Genomic DNA, 19,022 nt, shown 5'->3' with positions numbered 1-19,022 from the left:
CCTAAGTTTCCTCAGCCCCACCCTCATCACCTCTGAGGAGCAGGGTGCAGACACTCACCTGGTCCCCAGTCTCAGATTCATATTCATCAAACCCACAGGCATCAAAGTAATGAGGGAAGGGCTCCGACCAGCCATCCTCCGTGCAGTTCCGGCTCACCACTCCCATGTCTGCAGCAAAAAGAAAACTCAGCGAGGCCCAGAAATGATTAAGAGGGCCCTGAAATTCTAATGCAAAAATGACGTGTTCAGTGGGAATTCCTGGAAACCCCTAAGACCAACTGGGAAGCATGGGGAAAGGTTTCAGAAATCAGTGATTGCTGATCAGAGAGATGGAGAGACAAGGAGCAAGCTCATCTCAACCAAAGATGGGGAGACTGCACCAGCCGACTTCAGCATCCCTGCATCCCTCCCCTCTGGAACATTTCCAAATGCTCATCAGGGATGGGCCTGAGTCCTCCCCTGGGCCCTGGATCAGCACTTCTCAAACGTCAGTGTGCAAAACCACCTAGGAGACTGATTACAAATACAGATTCCAGGCCTGCCCTTAGGGATTCTCCGTCAGGAGATCTGGGCACTTTCAGGAATCCCCTCTGGTGACTGCAGGGTGTGGGTGGGGTCCTTGGCACACCTTGGGAACACAGTTTGATGTGATGCTTCCCCTTGGTGCTCTGAGCCTCACAGCAGCTGCAACATCTCGCATCAAGGGGACACAGCGCTTGCTTCATTAACAAGGTCCAGATTTCCACTAACACACGGCCGGATCTTATGAAGATATATATCTGGGTTTCTTTTAAAGTGTTGTCTTTCAGAGTTTGGGAGGGCTGTTTCCTGTCACTAATGTACTTTAATTCTATTTTGGTTGACTTTAAGGCCATTCAGTGGGACACTCAAGAGGGTGGGATCAGTCATGGCCATTAAATGAATCATGTGCTGGCTGCACAGTAGAGTCCAGGCTGGGTTTTGCCCTGCCCGGGGCTGTGCCAGTCTTTCAAGGTTGCTTTTTCATTCTCCCCTCACCCAATGGTTTATAATGGTGGGCCACTCATGTCCAGGGCAGGGGGCTGAGCAAGCAGCTCCCTTTTTCTCCAGCCCAGCACCTGAGTGTGACCCAGCCTGACACTGGAAGTATCTGGTCTATCGGGACACGTGTGGTTGGCTCTTCCCCTTACAGCATTCAAAGACCAGGACATTGTATAAAACAAGAGACACCTGCAGAAAAGGAGCTCCAGTACCCATATTGTTGAACAGAAACCTCCCCTCTGCAGCCAACGCCACCTCCAGGGAGCTCAGGAAGGAGGCAAGGAGGGCAGCAGGTCAGCCCCTGTGGGAGGCAGAGGCCAAGAGAGCAGATCCTTCCAGTTTTCCAATCTGTGTCCCTCGCTTCCTGCATTAGAAGATCTAAGGCCAGTTCTCTTTAGCCAAGAAAGTCAGAAATGAACTTCCTGGGATGTGGGTAATTCTGCCAGAAAGGAGAGTTCTGCCCACAACAGGGAGACTGGGCCCAGCCCTTCTCCAGCTCTGAGTTCTACGGCACAGGCTAAGGGGGAAGTTTGGCAAGCCCAAGGAGAGCAAAGGAGCTCACTTCTGTCCCACAGCTGATGCCAAACTGTCCCTTCTTCCAGCAAATCTGTCTCAGGCAACCTCCTTTTAAGTCCCTCTGAACACTTCTTTCAGAAAGTCTGAATGTCCCAGGGAAATCACCACTGTGGCCAAGTTCCTTCCCCTCCTGGGGCCTCATTTCCTCTCTGCTTTGCTCACATCAGGATGGTGGGAAGAGGAAAGGGAAGCTGCTTTGAAAAACAATTAAAAAAAAAAAAAAGTGTTCTAGAAGGAAAAGCGGTTTCCTTTCTTTTATTTTCCTTCTTTCAATTTTTTCCTTTTTATAACACAGTGTGGGCTCAGAGAAACATAAACCCTTTTGTTCAGAACTGTTCTGTGAATTTGCCACTGTATTGTTCTGATAGAAATCTCCGGAAGATGGAGTGCTCTTGAGATTGTCAAAACCCCGCAGTGATTGTGCCTACTTCACTAGGCTGATTTGCCCCAGTAACTGCACAGGAACACAAAACTTTCAGGCAGCTTTCCCAAAGGGGTGCCCGTCCCGGGATCAGCCCATCAGCATCACCTGGAAGACTGGCGAGACAAGCACATTCTCAGGCCCCACCCCAGGCGGAATGAATTACAGACTGCCAGGAACCTGTGTTTAACAAGCGCACGAGGTAACTGTGATGCACGGTTAAAGTTTGAGAGCCACTGTTCTACATGTTGGAGTTCAGAAACAGTCAATCCCAGAGTTCTTTTTTTTTTTTTTTTTTTAGACGGAGTCTCACGCTGTTGCCCAGGCTGGAGTGCAGTGGCGCGATCTCGGCTCACTGCAAGCTCCGCCTCCCGGGTTCCCGCCATTCTCCTGCCTCAGCCTCCTGAGTAGCTGGGACTACAGGCGCCCGCCACCGCGCCCGGCTAATTTTTTGTATTTTTAGTAGAGACGGGGTTTCACTGTGGTCTCGATCTCCTGACCTTGTGATCCGCCCGCCTCGGCCTCCCAAAGTGCTGGGATTACAGGCTTGAGCCACTGCGCCCGGCCTAATCCCAGAGTTCTTTATTTGAAGTCCACAAAGAGACTCTAAGACATCCGTGTCTCCCCTGAAATTCTACACATGATGTTCTGCCTGTGTGCTTTTCCATGAAGATAATCTGTACCTTTATCAGAGAAAAAAGTCACCTGCCAAAGATCACACAGCCACAGAGGAGCAGAGCCCAGCCTGGGATGGGGTTCTCAAAGCTCACACATCAGCAGATGCCCTTCCCTCCAGCCAGTCCACGGTCAAACCCAGCCTAACCCCTTACCTGAGAGATCTAAGGAGTTACTGTCACCAAAATCAGACTCTCCTGAAAAATACAGACATAGGCATGTATCCAAATGCCTGGCTTACAGTTAGCTACTGTTTACTCTCCGCCCCGGAAGGCTCAGGCTACCCCTGGTCTACAGGAAGTAGGGGGTGGGGTCCTCGCCAAGAGGCAACATCACACACAGCAGCCGCGCACCTTCCTCACACACTGCACCTTCTAACACCACTCTCCCTGTCTTTGCATTTCTGTGATGTTCAGGATGTTCCAGGACTCAGTTCTCCACCACCACAGGTAATGGCAATGGGTACTGCCAGGAGGATGGGAGGGCCTCCAGAATGGAGAGGAATGGGAGAAAATGAAAAGGGATGGTTGGGCCTTTTCAAACAATGGGCAAAAAACAGCAAAATGGGTCCAGGGCTTGGGGTTTCCTTTTTGGTGCTCAATCCTCCACCTCAGCCTCCAAAACTGCTCTTCATCAAAGGGAATCTGGAAGACTTCATTTTCAGACAGTTTTTCCTCTCTTCCTACTCTTTATTCCCATTTCCACCCTTTTCTTATGCCAAAACCCCTGCTTGAAATGAGACCCCATTTCTACCCCACCCCCCCTTCTCAAAACTCCTTTCCCAAGGTCCAGCTGACATGCCACCTCTTCCTGGAAGCCTCCCCTGACTTCTTCACTATTCTGCCTGCATGCTGCATCATTCACTCTTCTGTTCTGTTGCTCACTGTGCATTCCGGCTTCTTAGCTGTCAGGGATGTCAGTATCTGCATGGACTGATGCACATGTTCAGGTCTGTGCATATGCACATATATGCACCTGCACTCATGTGTGAGCTTGTTTCTTAGCCCCTCCATTGGTGAGTATCATCCTCCCAAACAAGCCTGTGATGGACCTGAGGTCGTGCCTGTGTTGTGCATCTTCCTGTGCCCCTCTCCTCCTCCCACTTCCAGAATGGCCAAGGTTGGGGAGAGGGAAGGGAGGAAAGAGGAAAGAACCTGATCCCCAGTGAGCCTCTTATTCCACCCCCACCCCAATCCCAGCAGCCAGAGCCTGAGATCTCCTGAGGCTGGGTTCCTGCTGGATGGACAGAAAGACAGCGGTCTGTCCTCACCAAGGTTCCTCTTACCAATGGTTTCGGTCTCCCAGACTGAAACAGAGAGAAAGAGAGAGAGAAAAGTCAGAGGTGAGCAACGGGGTAAGGAAAATCAGGGGCTGCTCTCCTTGGGTCTTGCTGATCACTTCCTCCTCCTTCCCAACCCCAAACATTAAAGAGGGCTCTGGGGGACCCAGAAGGCATGAGGACTATAAGCTGGGGACATTGGAGATCTTCAGAACAGAAACGAGTTGAAGCATTTGAGAAGAGGAGGGAGATTAGTGCTCCCACATGTCCAATCTCTCCAATATCCTACACAGCCACAGTCATCACAACAGGCTACCTGGGAACCGAGAAGAAACAGAGGAATCCCATTCTCTCCCTGCCAAGTATTCAAGGCAAGTCTCACCAATCAAGCTTTGTGAATAGAGGTGCTAAAAGGCCCTGCCTTAATGAACCATTAAGAATCAGGTGTAAATAACACCTTCATTGTGTCACTGCCAGAGGAAGGAGGGAGTGTGGAGTAAAGTGTATCTTAAGAAAACCTTATTTTACTATTGATTCATTTTTGCCTTTTGTTGTTAAGAAGAAGGAGTCTGGCATGGAATCTGACCCAGAGTAGACGTTCAATAAACAAACTTTAAAGAAATGACAGAATGAAAGAAATACATGAATGGAGGAAGTGATTAAGTTGGCCTCTACAGGAATGAATTGGAAATCAGGCTGAATCACTCACTGGCTGCCACCACGCCTGACAGCCCTCCAGTCCCACTGTATCTCTCACTGCAGCGCTTCCGCTGCGTGTATCCTCTTTCAAAATTCACTCTGGCCTGCTCAGGTCACACCCAATCCCCAAGCCCTCAGATGGGAGAGTTCAATGCCACCCTCCTCCTGGGCCGCCCGGTGGTCTGGAGGTGGAGGTATTGCTGCTGCAGGGTGCAGCACATGTAAACAAACCTTGGGGTGGAAGCCAGAGACAGGGGCCTGGGACCCCCAACATATGCCACTATTTTCTCTGCCACCTCCCGCAAGCCCCTCCCCCTGCAGGGCAGAGTCAATTATTGGAATTTGAGGTTTGACAGCAAATTGGCAAATTTGCCTTTTGCCTCTCAGAGAGGACAGGGGACTGCAGCAGGTAGGACTCAGTGCTGGAGTGGAGCCTGGAAACTTGCCTCTTCTAGAAGGACATCAGCCTAAGCCTTAGGCTGGAAAAGAAGAACGCTAAGGCCAGGTCGCATGGCCACACACAACTCGGACCCCTCTGATACCCTAGGGAGCCCCCGCCCATGGCTTCACAGCCAGGAGGTGGCTCAGTAAGTCACCTGGCTGGAGCCAGCCCCGCCAGCTCTCTCTGCCCAGCCCCAACTCAGTGCCTTCAGTTGGCCACCCTGCCTCCTGTGACACTCACAGGGATGGGGTAGAAGGCCCGTGGGGGAGTTCACAGGTCCCAGCCGAAAGGCAGGAACCGTTCTGGAAGAGCCCAAGGGACCCACATCCAAAGAAGCCATCTGAAGCTACCCCTTCCCCTCAGACACCCCCTGCAAGGGAGATGGGGCTACCGGGGCTTCTGCCTGTAGGTAGAGCATCGCCTTCTCTCCCCTGCCCTCTCCCTACATCCCACCTGTGCACAGAGCTCGGCCACTCTGCGCACCTTGTGGGCTCATCTATCATTTTGGTGGTCCCTGGATATCTCCACAGCACTTCAGTGCCCCCCAGAGACCTCAAACACAGATAAGCCCCGAACCCAGGTCTGCAGGACACTGCACCCACCCAGCCTTCCCTCTCAGGGAGGCACCATCGCACACCCGTGCCTCCAAGCCCACGTTCACGAGTCACCGACAGCACTGTGACACTGTTCCCTGTGTGTGGCACCCTTTCCCCAGGCAGCCCAAGACCCAGCTCCTCCCAACTTGAGCCCATGTAACTGCCTGAGGGCAGCTAGGGCCCAGAAAATGCTCTGCTGAGCAAACGTGAGTGTGCGCCGGCCCCACTGGGCCTTATGCCAGCGTCTAAGTGGCTCTGAATGTGGATGTGGGTGTCTCGTGTCCAGCTGCCTTCCCCACGCGTCTCATTCTGCCTGAGGGGGGTGTCTACATGCACGTCTCTCTCCATGCCTCCCACTGGGTGCTGAGGATCTGTGGCTGTGGGAGGATGGTGACAATAATCTCAGCTAACATTTACTACTGCACATTCAAAACGCGCCAAGTCCTATGCTAAGTGGCGTCCACAGCATCGCTTCACGTTACCCTCACAGACGCACCTGGGAGGGGGCCATGGGGCCACATACCCAACTGACAGACAGGGGCCCGGGCTGGAGGGTGAGTGACAGCCGGCATGGATCCCATACGTGAGGACACAGCCTTGCTGTCATCCACAACCACGGTCCCCAAGTGTACCTGTGTCCCCGTGTGTGCACGTGTCTCTGGTTTCATCCCCCACACCGCATGTGAGCTCGGGAGCAGGGACTGTCTGCCTATAGGGTGGCCTCCCTGTCCTTGGTGCTTGCCTGGGGCAGAGTTTGGGGAGCAGGCTAAGCCAGCGTGGCCTAAAGAGACTGGGATAAACCCACCTCGGTCTGGGTTGAAGATTCGGAAGAGCTCAGGGCAGCTGACCAGGACCATCTCACCCACGTGGGCCGGCTTCCAACACGTGATGTTGTCCCACATCCCAGGACAGCCTGTGGGTAAGACAGTCATGGTGAGAGGGGCTAGCCACACACACCCATACACACACATCACACACACCAACATACACAGCACACACACCACAGACACCACACACAGCAACCTACATGCCACATACACAACACACACACCCCAACAAACACACATCACACACACACCACACCAGACACCGTGCACATCACACATACACACACACTACACATACATCACAGACACCACACAGCAACACACATCACACATATACAACACATACCACACACATGCCACATAGACCACACACACATCACACATGCATCACACACACCACATACACCAACCACTTGAACATGCACCACACACATCACACACACCACACACATATATCATACACACCACACACACACACCACATTCACACCCACACATTACACACATCACACACACATACAACACACACATCACACATGCACCACACACACATTACACACACCACAGAGATCACATACACACCACATATACCACATACACTACACACACACATCCTATACACACCACACACATGCACCACACACATCACACATATACACCACACACACATCACACAACACACATCACATACACACCACACATGCCATACACATACACATCACACACACACCACACATCACACACACCATACACATGTATGCACATACCACACACACCACACATGAATGTGCACACATGCACCACACCCACACACACCACACACACACACACCACACATGAATGTGCACACATGCACCACACCCACACACACCACACACACACACCACACACACATCACACATGTACACACACACACACCCACACTTATACATACATACACTGAGGTGTGCTCCACGGCTTATAAGCCAGGCCCTTGCAGGGGGCCGGAAGTGGTTTAGCGGAGGGAAGGCAAGGCCTACAGTCTGAGGGAAGGCTCAGCCCTGTACCGGGAACATCCCTCAAACAGGAATGGAGACACAAGGCACTTCAGGAGCACCTGGGTAGGGAAGGAGGGAGCCCGCACCTGTTTTCATACTGCCCCACACCCCCGAAGCCCCACAGCCTCACAGCTGCACAACCTCACAGGATTGTGGGGAGGGGAGACACACCAGGCCAGGGCTGGAGCCCTAGGAATGAGATGCTGAGATGCAGGGGTCTCTGCAGCAGCCTCTCCCACACGCCCCACCCTAGCCCCTCCTCAGCCACCAATGAGGGGTCCCACTTCAGACCCACCCCCTCAGCAGGGCCCCCCACCCACCCTAGGGGGAAAGGCAGGAACAGGCTGGTCTAAGGCTGCTGCTCCACTCCCCCCACCTACCCCCAAGGCAGGCCCAGCAGGGGACACAAATTCATCAGCTGGAGAAGAGGGGAAAGCCAGCCAGGCAGAAGCCTGCACGCGCCAAGCCAGAATTGTGAAAGGACTCGGAACCAGAAGAGGTGGAGGCAGGCACTGCTGCAGAGGCCCCCACAGCATCTCCAGGCTGATGGAGAGGAAGGGACAGGACAACTGAGAGGTGTTTAGGAATCCCCAAGATTTGGTGCCTCTTGGACATGAACTGCGAGGAAGAGGAAACTGTCAAGCTTGATGACCAGATTTTCAGGTCTAGGGGTCCCAGCGGCTCCTCTGACCCCTTTCCCCCGGTGCCCGCCTCTCCTTCCAGCTCTGCCAGCCTCTGTAGAGTTCCCTGCACTGCCTGACGCCACCTTTTCCTGCTCCATCCCTGCTTCTCTGGCTCTGTCCTCCCACAATGCCGAAACACCTCTCACCAAGGTCACCAGAGACCTCTTCGCTGCCAAATCCAAGGAACAATTTCAGCCTTTACTGGGTCCCCCCCACAGCCCTGACTGAATGCAGGTGCTGGTAGCTGCCCTGCCTTTGGTTGCCCACCCTGCCCACCTTGGATGAGCTCACCCTGCTCATGGATGTTACAGAATTGTATGTGGACGACTCCCAGTCCTCTGTGCTGTCCACTCTGAGAGGGTAGAGCCCACAGCTGGTTGCCTGCTGGACATCCCCATCTTGAAGAACCAAAGATGATTCAAACACTGCAGTCCAAGACTCAGTGCAGCATCTCCTACTCAAAGCTGATTGCCTGTTCCAGCCCCAGCTGGAAACTTGGGAGTCACCCCACTTCATCTCCTTCCCTTTAGTGCTCCTGATCAAGCCCTTGCTGGTTTTACCTTGAAACCTTGTGCAATCCATGCCCCACTCTCTATTCCTTCACCCTACTCAGTGAAGGAGCTCAGGACCCCTCACTGAGACCACGGGTACACAAACCCCATACAGCTATGACCACAAGCTTTTCAAAATGAGTATCTGGCCATGTCACAAGCCCCCCACCAACAATCCCACGCTTTCTGGGCTCTTAGCACCCTCAATCCTTAACGTGGTACTTACGACCCTACCACTCACTTTTCCTTCCAGCCTGTGGGTAGTGGTTGAGGCCATGGGATGAGACAGCTCACTTTGGGAAGGGACGTAAAGTGAGAAGAGCATGGAGGAGGGAACCCTGGAGATCCCATATTTATGGAGTGGGCAGAGGAAGCACAGGTAGTGATGCAAGCAGGAGAGAGTGGCAGACGTATGGCGGGGAGGCAGGAGCGTGGAGCGCCAGGCAGCAGAGGGAAGCTGCAGGAAAGCAGCCTGCAGCTGTTAGGGATTATAAAGGAAGGCTATGGAGAAGGCTTCTGTGCCACGTCAGGGACAGCGAGTGACCGACAGCACCCGCCTCACAGGGCTGCTGTGAGGATTAATGAGTTCATATGTGCAAAGCTGTCAGAACAGAGCCAGACTCACTCAATGCCTCCTCACTGCTGTCAGAATCATTAATTTCATTATCCCAGTTAGGTGTCCCTGGGAACCACTCCCCTGAGAGGCCTTCATAGGCAGGGAGGTGAAGCAGAGACCTGCAAGGTGAGATGGCCAGGGCAGGGCCGATGACCGGCCCAGAGGACCCCTGGGAAGGTGCTGGAAAGAGGAGGGGCTTGGAGCAGGGGCCATGAGCTCACAGTCTCTGTTAGGGTCCGTGACGCTTGAGTGCTGTTTGGACCAGAAGGTATCCACAGCTTCTAGATGGAGAATATCCTGTCTCTCGGAATTCACACCCGGCTATTTTGGAGTTCGCACCCAGTCACATTGGCCCATAGCATCCTGCTCATGAAAGACAGAGTTTGGGAGCCAGAGGTACCATAGAAAGCTCTGAGAAGAATAACCCAAGAAGGCAAAGACATTAAAGGCCAGATGAGGGGAGCCAGGTATCAGGTCTCATAGCAATAGGCCAGTCATCGATAATTCCTGTGTAACCGTTAGCAGTGGACATCTAGCCAGCATGTGCTTGGCTGTGACATCATGTCCTTGAAAGAGACCCAACAGCACATCTTTGGCTGCAGCAGCCCATGTTGACCGTGGAACGGCCGTGGAGCGTGGCTGCGTCTGGCCCATGCCCTGGGAGCCCCAGCCAACAGATGTTCCTTTAATGGGGAACATTAGGCCCCGGCACAGCCAGCTGCTGCTACCATCTGACACTGCCGAGGTCACAGGGCCACTTCAGAGAGAATGAGCAGGGTCATGAGGGTTGAGGTCAAGGAAGGCTGCAGAGGTTGGGCGGGTGGCACGAGGGGAGAAGGGGGTTCTCATGTTGGCAGCAGAACAGGGGATGCATTCTCTTAACTACTATTTACTGAGTACCTGCCTTGTGCCAGGGACCATCTATGCACCAGGGCCAGATAGTGGAGAAAAAGACAAAGCTGTGAAATTGACGTTTGAGGGCAGAGTGAGGGGAAAGGGCAGGTCTCTACTCAGCGTCAGCGCACCGGAAGCCTTAAAACTTGAGTTCTGATCTCCTGCCACAGGCTCACTTGTGACTCAGGCCAGTCACCGCCCCCTCCACCATGATTCACATTTCCTATGTGCACACGGACAACTGAGTGTCTCTGTGAACTCCCAGCTTTGAGTGACCAGAGCTCAAATCTGGAACAGAGATTCACCCGGGACCTATTGGTGCCCAGAGGATAGCTGGGGCAGCTAAAGGTGTCTAAAGGTCATCTGCTGAAGTGCCCCACCCCAGCCCGGGGCCTGGGAGCTCTCAAGATATATCTGCCACAGTTCTCAAAGCCCTCCTGGCACCCCGTATGTCCCCAGCCTGGGCGCCCTCTAGAGTCCTGGAGACAATTTGTATAGTACCAGGGCAGCTGGGAAACCTAGAATGAGACCTCAGGACCCCAGGACCCGAAGACAATGTCCCTGACCCTATCGAGAGCTCGAAAGCCTCCACTCAGCCCTCTAGCCTGCATTGCTGGGGTCTCAGGAGACTCACAGCTGCCTCCCTGGGGCTCCCTAGAATGCCCTGGTGCCCATTTCTCTTGCAGTTACCACCTCCCAGCCCAGCACAGATGGGAAGACCCAGCAGGCTCCCACCTCCTCTCCTCTTTTGAATGGAAGTTGCTCTGGCCTCAGCGGATTGGAGCTGAATCCTCCCAGGCCCCTTTCCCTGGAGCTTGGGAGGATGGGAGTTGGGTTCCTGAGACAGCCTTGGGTTTTTCTAACTAAAAACAGCAACTGATTTTCCTTCCACTCACACACAGTACGTCCAGCTTCTACAGACCCATATGTTCCACACTCCAGTCTCAACAAAGCTAAATTTTGTTGAGACTGGAAGATTTCAAGATGCCTTTTCTCCTTCTTCTCCCCCTCCTCCCCCTCCTCCTTTTATCCTTTTTTCTTTCTTCCCACTTTCTTCTCCCTCTCTCTCTTAATTACTCATTTATTCAAGACATACTGAGTCAGACGATGCAGAACAATACAAGAGTGAATAGAAAGGGCCCAGTGTCTGCCTTCACAGAGCTCTTAGTCCAGTTGTATTAATAATTTTAGATTTTTATCTAAATTTTTAGAGATGCCACTGGATGGTGTATTCATTCCCCACTGCTGCTGTAAGTTTGTAAGCAAACTTACTGTCTTAAAATGGCACAACTTATCATCTTATATTCCTGGTCAGAAGTCTGAAATGGGTCTCATTGGGCTAAAATTAAGGTGTCAGCAGGGTTACCTTTCATCTGGAGGTTCTAGGGGAGAATCCATTTCCTTGCCTTTTCCAGATTTAAGAGGCCACCCACATTCCTGGGCTCATGGTCCCTTCCTCCCTCTTTGAAACCAGCAGCTTTGCATCCTCAAGTCTCTCTCCTTCTCTGATTCTCCTGCCTCCATCTTTCACTTGTAAGGACCGATGTGATTATTCTGGGTCCACCCAAATAACCCAGGATAAAATTCTCAGTTCAAGATCCTTAATTCCCTCTGTAAAGTTCTTTTTGCTATGTAAAGTAACACATTCACAGGTTTCAGGGATTAGGATGATGTGGGCCTCTCAGGGCGGGGTGGGGAGCATTATTCAACCTACCACAGAGAGACTTTAAGACAAGGAGTCACACTTGGATTTGATTGTGTGGGGAAGATCATATAGTCCAATAGCAGAGATGCAGATATGGGGAGGCGTGTTAGGACATGGCTGTAGTCTAGGGGTGGGATGAAAGAGCTGGATTTGGAGCGATGGCAGCAGAGTTAGAGAGGAGTCCTGTGTGGGACAGAGTCAAGAGCAGAGCTGACAGGGCTTGGCCACACACTGGACCTAGCTGGCAAGTGTGCAAAAGACTATTAGTGCTCACCCACATCACATGACTGAGGGCACGCCAATGGTGAGAGGGTGGAAATGTGGAACCCGTCTCTAAAATATCCCTCACAAGCTTCCACAGCCTGCCTCTCTTCCTTCTCAGAACCACCCTTGAAGACCACATGTTAAGGGTAGCAGTGTTCCAAGATGGAAGAAACCTGGATCCCTGAATGACTGTGTGAAGTCGAGCTCCGCCTCCTACCTCTGCTGACCACACTGGCCTATGATACATGCAAGCAAGAAATGTTACTGTGCTAAGTCTCTCAGATTTTAAGATTGATTTGTTACTGCTGCAGAGTCGAGGCCATCCTGACTAACACAGTACAAGGGAGAGAGGTACCAAGGATGTCACCCGGGTTTCTGGCTTCTGTGTCTGGATGAACAAGTGGATTGATGGGTGGATGGATGGGTGGGTGGGAGGATGGATGGATGGATGGATGGATGAATGGATCATTTACCACAGTGGAAAGGGCCAGGTGAGAAGCAGATGTTGGGGGAATTAGGCAAGTTGGAAAGCAAGAGCTTAGTCTGGGGTATGTTCAGTTTGAGATGGTGCTAAGAGCCAAGAGGAGACAGCTGTCGAAGTAGGCAGCTGGAGAAAAGTCTGGAGTCTAGAGAAGTAGCAACTGGAGAAGAGGGCAGGGAGCGGGCAGCACAGGGATGCTATTTAGGCCACGGACATGGATGGTTTGTCTAGTGAGAGAACAGAGATCAGGGAAAAAAAGAGGAGAGAACAGGCCTGGCCCCAACAGAAATGCCAGCATTTAGAAGAGGCCTTGGCTAAGAAGACTGAGGAAGAAAACCAGGACAGGCGAGGGACACAGCAGCCAGGAAAACATGTTTCAGGGAGGAGATGGCCGAGTGCAACCCAGGCCAAGTTTCCGTCCTCCCCTTCTTCCTCCAGAGGTTGAAAATCAGAACAGATCCTGTTCTCTGTGAGACCTCTCCACTCCTGACAACACTCCAAGTCTCATGGCTCCATCTGTGTATAGGCCCCCACTGGGGGACATGCAGTGTATAGGCCCCCACTGGGGGACATGGGGAGAGGAATGCAGGCCCGGGGGTGGGTGGGGGAGTGCTGCATACACTTTCTGGAGCTGCTCCCACCTAAGACATTATAAAGTGCCCAGGAATGGCAGTGAAGTGTAAAGCAGGAGGGAAGGGATCCACTCAGGCAGGGCGACTGAGAGAGAACGCACGAGCTATTAGCTTTTGTCTGGAACAAAATAAGGAGCTAATCCTGGGTTGTCATGGTGATGATTTTGTCCAGTTCTACAGTGTTCAAAACTCCATAGAGCAGGGCACCAAAGAGACTCAGACAAAGCCGTGGTCCTTCCTTTGAGAAGCCACCTGAGGATGCCCGGGTATTGTTAGAACAAGATCCCCATTTTAGCATGCAATCCAGGGTAAAAACAATTCAATTTACCGAAATTTACTTTACAGCCAATGTTTCTGTTCCATAAAATGAGGACCCCGCTGTGAGCTGAGTGCTGGGGGTGGCATAGGACTAAAGATGCTGCCATCCCCTTTGGAAGTCAGTGGTTCTCAAGGTATGGACCGCAGACCGGCAACACCACCTGGGAACTTGCTGGAAATGCAGATGCTCAGGCCCCATCCAGATGTACTGAGTCAGAAACTCTTGGGGTGGCCCTAGCAATCTGTTTTAACAGAAGATCTGATATTCAAGTTTGAGAATGACCAGACTTCAGGAAGACACAAGTTTGGATAGAAGTGAAACCCTCTGTCAGGGAATAAGTTCCTCAACATGAGGGTCCCTGCAGCACCACCCTTTCCTCAGGCTTGAGGACTGTTGAGTCTCAGAGCAGCTGAGAGGCCCAGACAAGAAGCTCCTCCTGCTCTAAGGATGGGGAAGCCTTGGGCCAGCCCTGATGTGCTTCCCTCCTCTTGGCCTCTCCCCTCTAGTGAAGGCAGAGAGGACTGGATCAAGGCACTTGGTGCCCTGGACAGGCCTCTGAGACCAGGTCAGAATAGCAATGAGCAGGCCTTTCCATCCTCCCTCCAAGCCTGCTCTCTGCTGCCCCTGCTATGGCCACCACAGGCCTCCTCTTCCTTCTCCACCAGAGTGTGGGGACCCCCATTGAGGACCACACTGACCAACACTGCTTAGATGCAAGGAAGGTTTCTGGGCTGATGAAAATCTGCAGCCCTGCAAAGAGGAGATGCTGGCTGGTCTCATCCTGGGCAGGCAGACTGCAGAGTGAACAGAGCCTGGGTGCTGTGTGGCCTGGGGATGCCAATTCCCAGGTACAGGTGTTCTTTGTCCCTCCCTTCTGGTCACGAGAGCACTGCGGGAGAAAGGGCACTTCCTGTCTGAGATAACAGACCTGGGTCCCATCTCAGAGCCAGCTCTGCCTCCAGTGTGGTTGGCCAATGACCACCACCTCTGGCCTCAGCCTCCGTGGGCATCATATGACAGAGGCAACTTGGTATTGGCTCAAATCCCATTAGCATTTAGGGGTTTGGAACCGGGGACAAAACGACTAACTATGTCTCCAAAGCTCCTACTCTCCTCAATAAACACCTTTAAAACATGACAAGGATTTTGCAAACAATGCAAGGCAGGCTGCAAGCTTGCTTTCACTCCCTATGGCCATCTCTCTGGGCTCTATTTTTCACTCCCATTAAGCGGCCTGCTACCATGGGTGCCTCCTCTCAGTGCATCTCTGTCTCCTGGCTACCATTCTGAAGGCCACTCTGCACAGCACCATCCTAGGTTCTCCTTGGGGTGGAGGTCCCAGGACCAGTGAGGAGCAGGGGCTTGAAGGAAACAAGTGCCTTCCTGGAGCCCCCTGGAGTCCCCCAGCCATGCACACACAGTGCCACGGACATAATTCAACTAAGATCAGGGCTCTTGTTCCAATGGACTCATATTACTAGATTTAAAAGATTGTGGGAGACACACAAAATATATAAAAGTATGTTAAAACTCTATAAAAGACACTGTTGTGAGTTTACACTCACAGGCATTGGAACAAGCTGTCAGGTTTCCTTTTTCAAGTGTGTTTCAAGGACATCAGCTGACCTTTGGCCAGCATTCCGTGCATGGTGTGTGTGCTTGGGGACCACCCGGGCAGGGAAGGTGCAGGAAAGAGATGCAGCAGGAGGGCTGGCATGGATTAATAACACAACACATAGATGTCGATTCTTTGGTACACTCAGGTTTGACTCGGCTAGTAGTGAGCTCCCCAGCCTGGCTTATCTGGGCCCTGAGGGGCTACTCTCTGCCTGAGATCACTTGAGTACCCTGGTGGATGCTGCGCTCTGGTCAGTGGTTCTCAGACCTGTATACACTTTAGAATCACCTGGAGGCTTTTAACACAGATCTGCATGGAGTCCTCCTGACCCAAATGCTGAGGACTTTGGTCTGGAGAGGGGCCTGGACATCAGCATCTTTAAATGCTCCTGGGGGCTCTACAGTGCTGCAGGTGTGATGACAGGAGTGGAGGCCCATCTTTCACACATGTGTTTAATTTGGAGCCAAGAAGCCCAGCTCCAGCCAGGGCACCCCTAAGAGCAGGCCAGAGGTTCTTAAGGTGCAATGGGGTAAAAGTAAGGCCTTCCCTGGTGAGTGACAGCAAGGTCAACACTCTCCCTGAACTTGAGGTCCCCTTGAGGGGAGTCCTCCAACCTCAGCCTGCAGGGCAAGCTCTTCAGACCACAACCCCAAAGTGAGCGGGATGGACGCTGCTTCTCAGGACAGCTTCCCCAGGGGCCTCTCCTCACCCTGGGCTGCCCCTCTCCTTCCCAAGCAAGTCATTAGAGGCCGAGACCTCATTCTATCCTGGGTCTCAGAAACACAAACACCTGTTGGCCTTTTCATAGCTAAGGAAAGGGCAGACCTCAAGCACATTTCAGGGCCCCTCTCTCCCAAGGCCTCTTTCCAGCCTCACTGCAACTGCCTCTGCTGTATGACCTTTCACCCTGGCAAGGGGAAAGCTGAGGGCCAGGGTGTCTCCTCACTCCTCTTCTGAGCAGCAAATGCAGCCCAGGGGCGAAGGCATGAACTCCAGAACCATCCTCATGCACACCTTGGCTCCACCTTCCCAGCTGAGGGGTTTACTAGGTAAGAGACAAGCAACCTAACCTCTCTGTGTCTAAGCATCTTCATGTGTTAAATGGGGGTAAAACTCTACGCAGCCCATAGGTTGCTGAGGGTTAAATGAGTTATTGAGCGTGCGCACGCACACGTGTGTGTGTGTGTGTGTGTGTGTGCGCGCGCGCATGCGTGCATGTCAGAGAGAGAGACAGAGAACCCAGTGCCCGCCTTGAAGTGCTGGCTGTTACAGTGCTCACCCGCCTTACTCACTGCTCCCCTTCCACCCTTCTCCAGCTGAACGCCTCTCTCCACCTTCCCGTACTCTCCGTCTGCCCTCTGAAGCCCAGATCTGGTCCCTAACCTCTCCCCTGCTCTTCCAGAGAGCCTCCCAGGATTGTTCCAAGTGGCACTGACCTGCTTCCTAGAGATGTCTCTCTACTCCCCAGAAGAACTGGGATCTAGCAGAAGGTGGCAGCCCTGGAGACTCCCAACACTCCAAGATGACAGCTCCTAATAACTACAGTGTCTTAGTTAAGCGCTTAGCCAATGCCATATGCTGTCCTTAGCACTTCTCACAGGCTTTTATCACTTAATTGCAATAATCCCAAGTGGTAGGTATTATTTTTCCTCCATTTTTCAGACATGAAAATTAAAGTATTAAGGGCCCTTCAAAGATCCCACGGCTGGTGCTGGGGCTGGGGGGGGGGGGGGTGCTGGGACCCAGAGTGCGTCACTCTTCAGAGGTGGTGCATCCCAGAAGTTGAGGGTACAGGCTGCCTGAGGGCAAGTTCCACCTCTGCCTCTTAATGGACTATGTCCTTAAGCAAAGTACCTCTTTGTGCCTCAGTTCCCTTATCTATAAAATAGGGGTCATAATAGAACCACCCCCATCCCCCAGCCGCTGCGGTGGTAGAATGAAGTGCTGGCACAGAGCCTGGCACACAGGAAGTCTATAGAGGGCCTGGCTATTAACATGATCCACTCCACCCCACTCATTTTAAAAGAGAAGATCCTGAGGCCCAGAGCAGGAAAGGGCCATGGAGTTGGTGGTCCAGCTGGGCCTTCAGTCTTTTCCTCTTCCCCACCTAATGGCTGCCCTTTGCTTCTGCTTAATTAGCTCAGCCCCACCCCATGATTCAAGGAAGGGGACGAGTAGGGAGAGATGAGGGCCCCTCTCCTTTAGGCAGACCGTGAGAGGGTGCAGCCTCCTCTCCCATCTGGACAGGGTTAAAGGAAAGCTATTCACCCACCTCTTGGAGAATCCTTCACACCCTGACCTCCTATGACCAGCCCTGACTCACAAGGTCCCTGAAGGCGGACAAGCGGAGCCCCTGGAGCAGTGGCAGAGATACCAGCTCAGTGGGAGCCAGTCACTGCTTTCCCCCACCTTCAACTCCAGTGGAGACGGACATGAAATACACAATATCTGCTCCCTGGGCCCTCAGCCATGCCCCCTCAACAGCCCAACCCATCTGCTCCAATTCTGAGTTCCAAATACAGGAGGTTATTCACTACTGCCAAAAACACCAGGCTCCTGCCTCTTGTGGACTCCTCAGCCTACCGTGTTCACCCATTCGTCTATCCCTCAATTGTCCACCGCCTTCAAATGCCTACCTGTCCCTTGGGCCTAGCTCAAGGGTTCTCAACACCAGCTTCTCATTAGAATCGCCTGGGGAGCTTTTAAAACCTATGGTGACTATGACGGACTCAGGCTTCTGATTTAATTGGTTTGGATTGTGGCTGGAGTACATTTTTCTGAAAGTTCCCCAGTGATTCTGACGTGCAGCCAGGTTTGAGAAGCGAGGATCCAGTTTCAATATATGAATCCTTCCCACAGAGAACTTATCTCTTCCTCTCCTGAGCAGACCTGCAGGTGAGACCTGCTCCCCAGCACTGGCCGGGCCCCTCCAGGGATGCTGTATGTCCAGCCTGGCATCCATCTCCCTTGTCTCTGCTGCAACATCCCTGTGGACAGGCCTGTCTTGCCCTCTCAGCCCAGAGTTCAACAAGCCGGTGTGCAATTAAACTGCACACAGCTTACACTGAGGTCCCTATCCCACCCCAGCCCCTGCCTCTTATTCTTCCCTCCTGGATGCTTTTATTGCTCAACCCCAAATGTATCCAAGACATGTGATGCAGGAGCAATGGCCCTGGGTTGGGAGCAGGACACCTGGATTCCAGACCCACCTCAGCCTGATCCTCCATGTGATCCACACCATCCCTGCCCTCAGGGCTCAGCAGTCCCACCCTCCAAACAGAGACTTGGACCAGATATTCTTGGGGTATTCTTTGAGTCTCCTCCAACTGTGTGCCCTTCTGGGCCCCCTGCCTCAGTTTCCCTCACTGGTGGGGCTCCAAATCCCCATTCAGCCTTGGTTAGGGCTGAGCAAGAGCTCAGCTGGAGGCAAAGGCCAGCAGAGCCCAGAGTAGCTCCCTCACCAGTTAATGTTCACTGAGAAGCAACTGGCCGGGGAGCTCCGTCCAGTGGGAACATTCCATTTAACTGGGCTGCGGATTAATCGAGTGCTTAAACAGATGGTGCTCAGAGGAGCCAGGAGGATCCAGAAGGAAAAATGAATCCCTCCCGCCTGAGCAGAGAGTCCTACCCTTAGGCAGCATGGAGCCAGTCCTCCAACGATTGAGGCGAAAGTGAGGCTGGAGAGGCC

At 52.7% G+C, this 19,022-nt stretch overlaps 1 protein-coding gene across 11 annotated transcripts in view; it reads right to left on the bottom strand.

Moving 5' to 3' along the window:
• LOC105475819 (ADCYAP receptor type I) overlaps positions 1-19,022 on the bottom strand; it is an 82,873-nt gene that overhangs the window by 27,531 nt on the left and 36,320 nt on the right. For 7 of the 11 annotated variants that reach the window (XM_071094996.1, XM_011731352.3, XM_011731353.3 and 4 more), the window contains exons 4-7: positions 6,514-6,621; positions 3,978-3,998; positions 2,848-2,889; positions 59-168 (exon numbers count right to left, since the gene is read on the bottom strand). In XM_071094996.1, the coding sequence (XP_070951097.1) occupies positions 59-168; positions 2,848-2,889; positions 3,978-3,998; positions 6,514-6,621 (281 nt within the window). The remainder of the gene's footprint in view (positions 1-58; positions 169-2,847; positions 2,890-3,977; positions 3,999-6,513; positions 6,622-19,022) is intronic. The other 4 variants (XM_011731356.3, XM_011731349.3, XM_011731351.3 and 1 more) reach the window with 2 other exon arrangements.

Source organism: Macaca nemestrina, chromosome 4 (assembly GCF_043159975.1).
Source record: "Macaca nemestrina isolate mMacNem1 chromosome 4, mMacNem.hap1, whole genome shotgun sequence".
NCBI classification, from domain to species: Eukaryota; Metazoa; Chordata; class Mammalia; order Primates; family Cercopithecidae; genus Macaca; species Macaca nemestrina.
The sequence above is the reverse complement of the archived record's forward strand: the minus strand, read 5'-3'. Positions and strand labels throughout refer to the sequence as shown.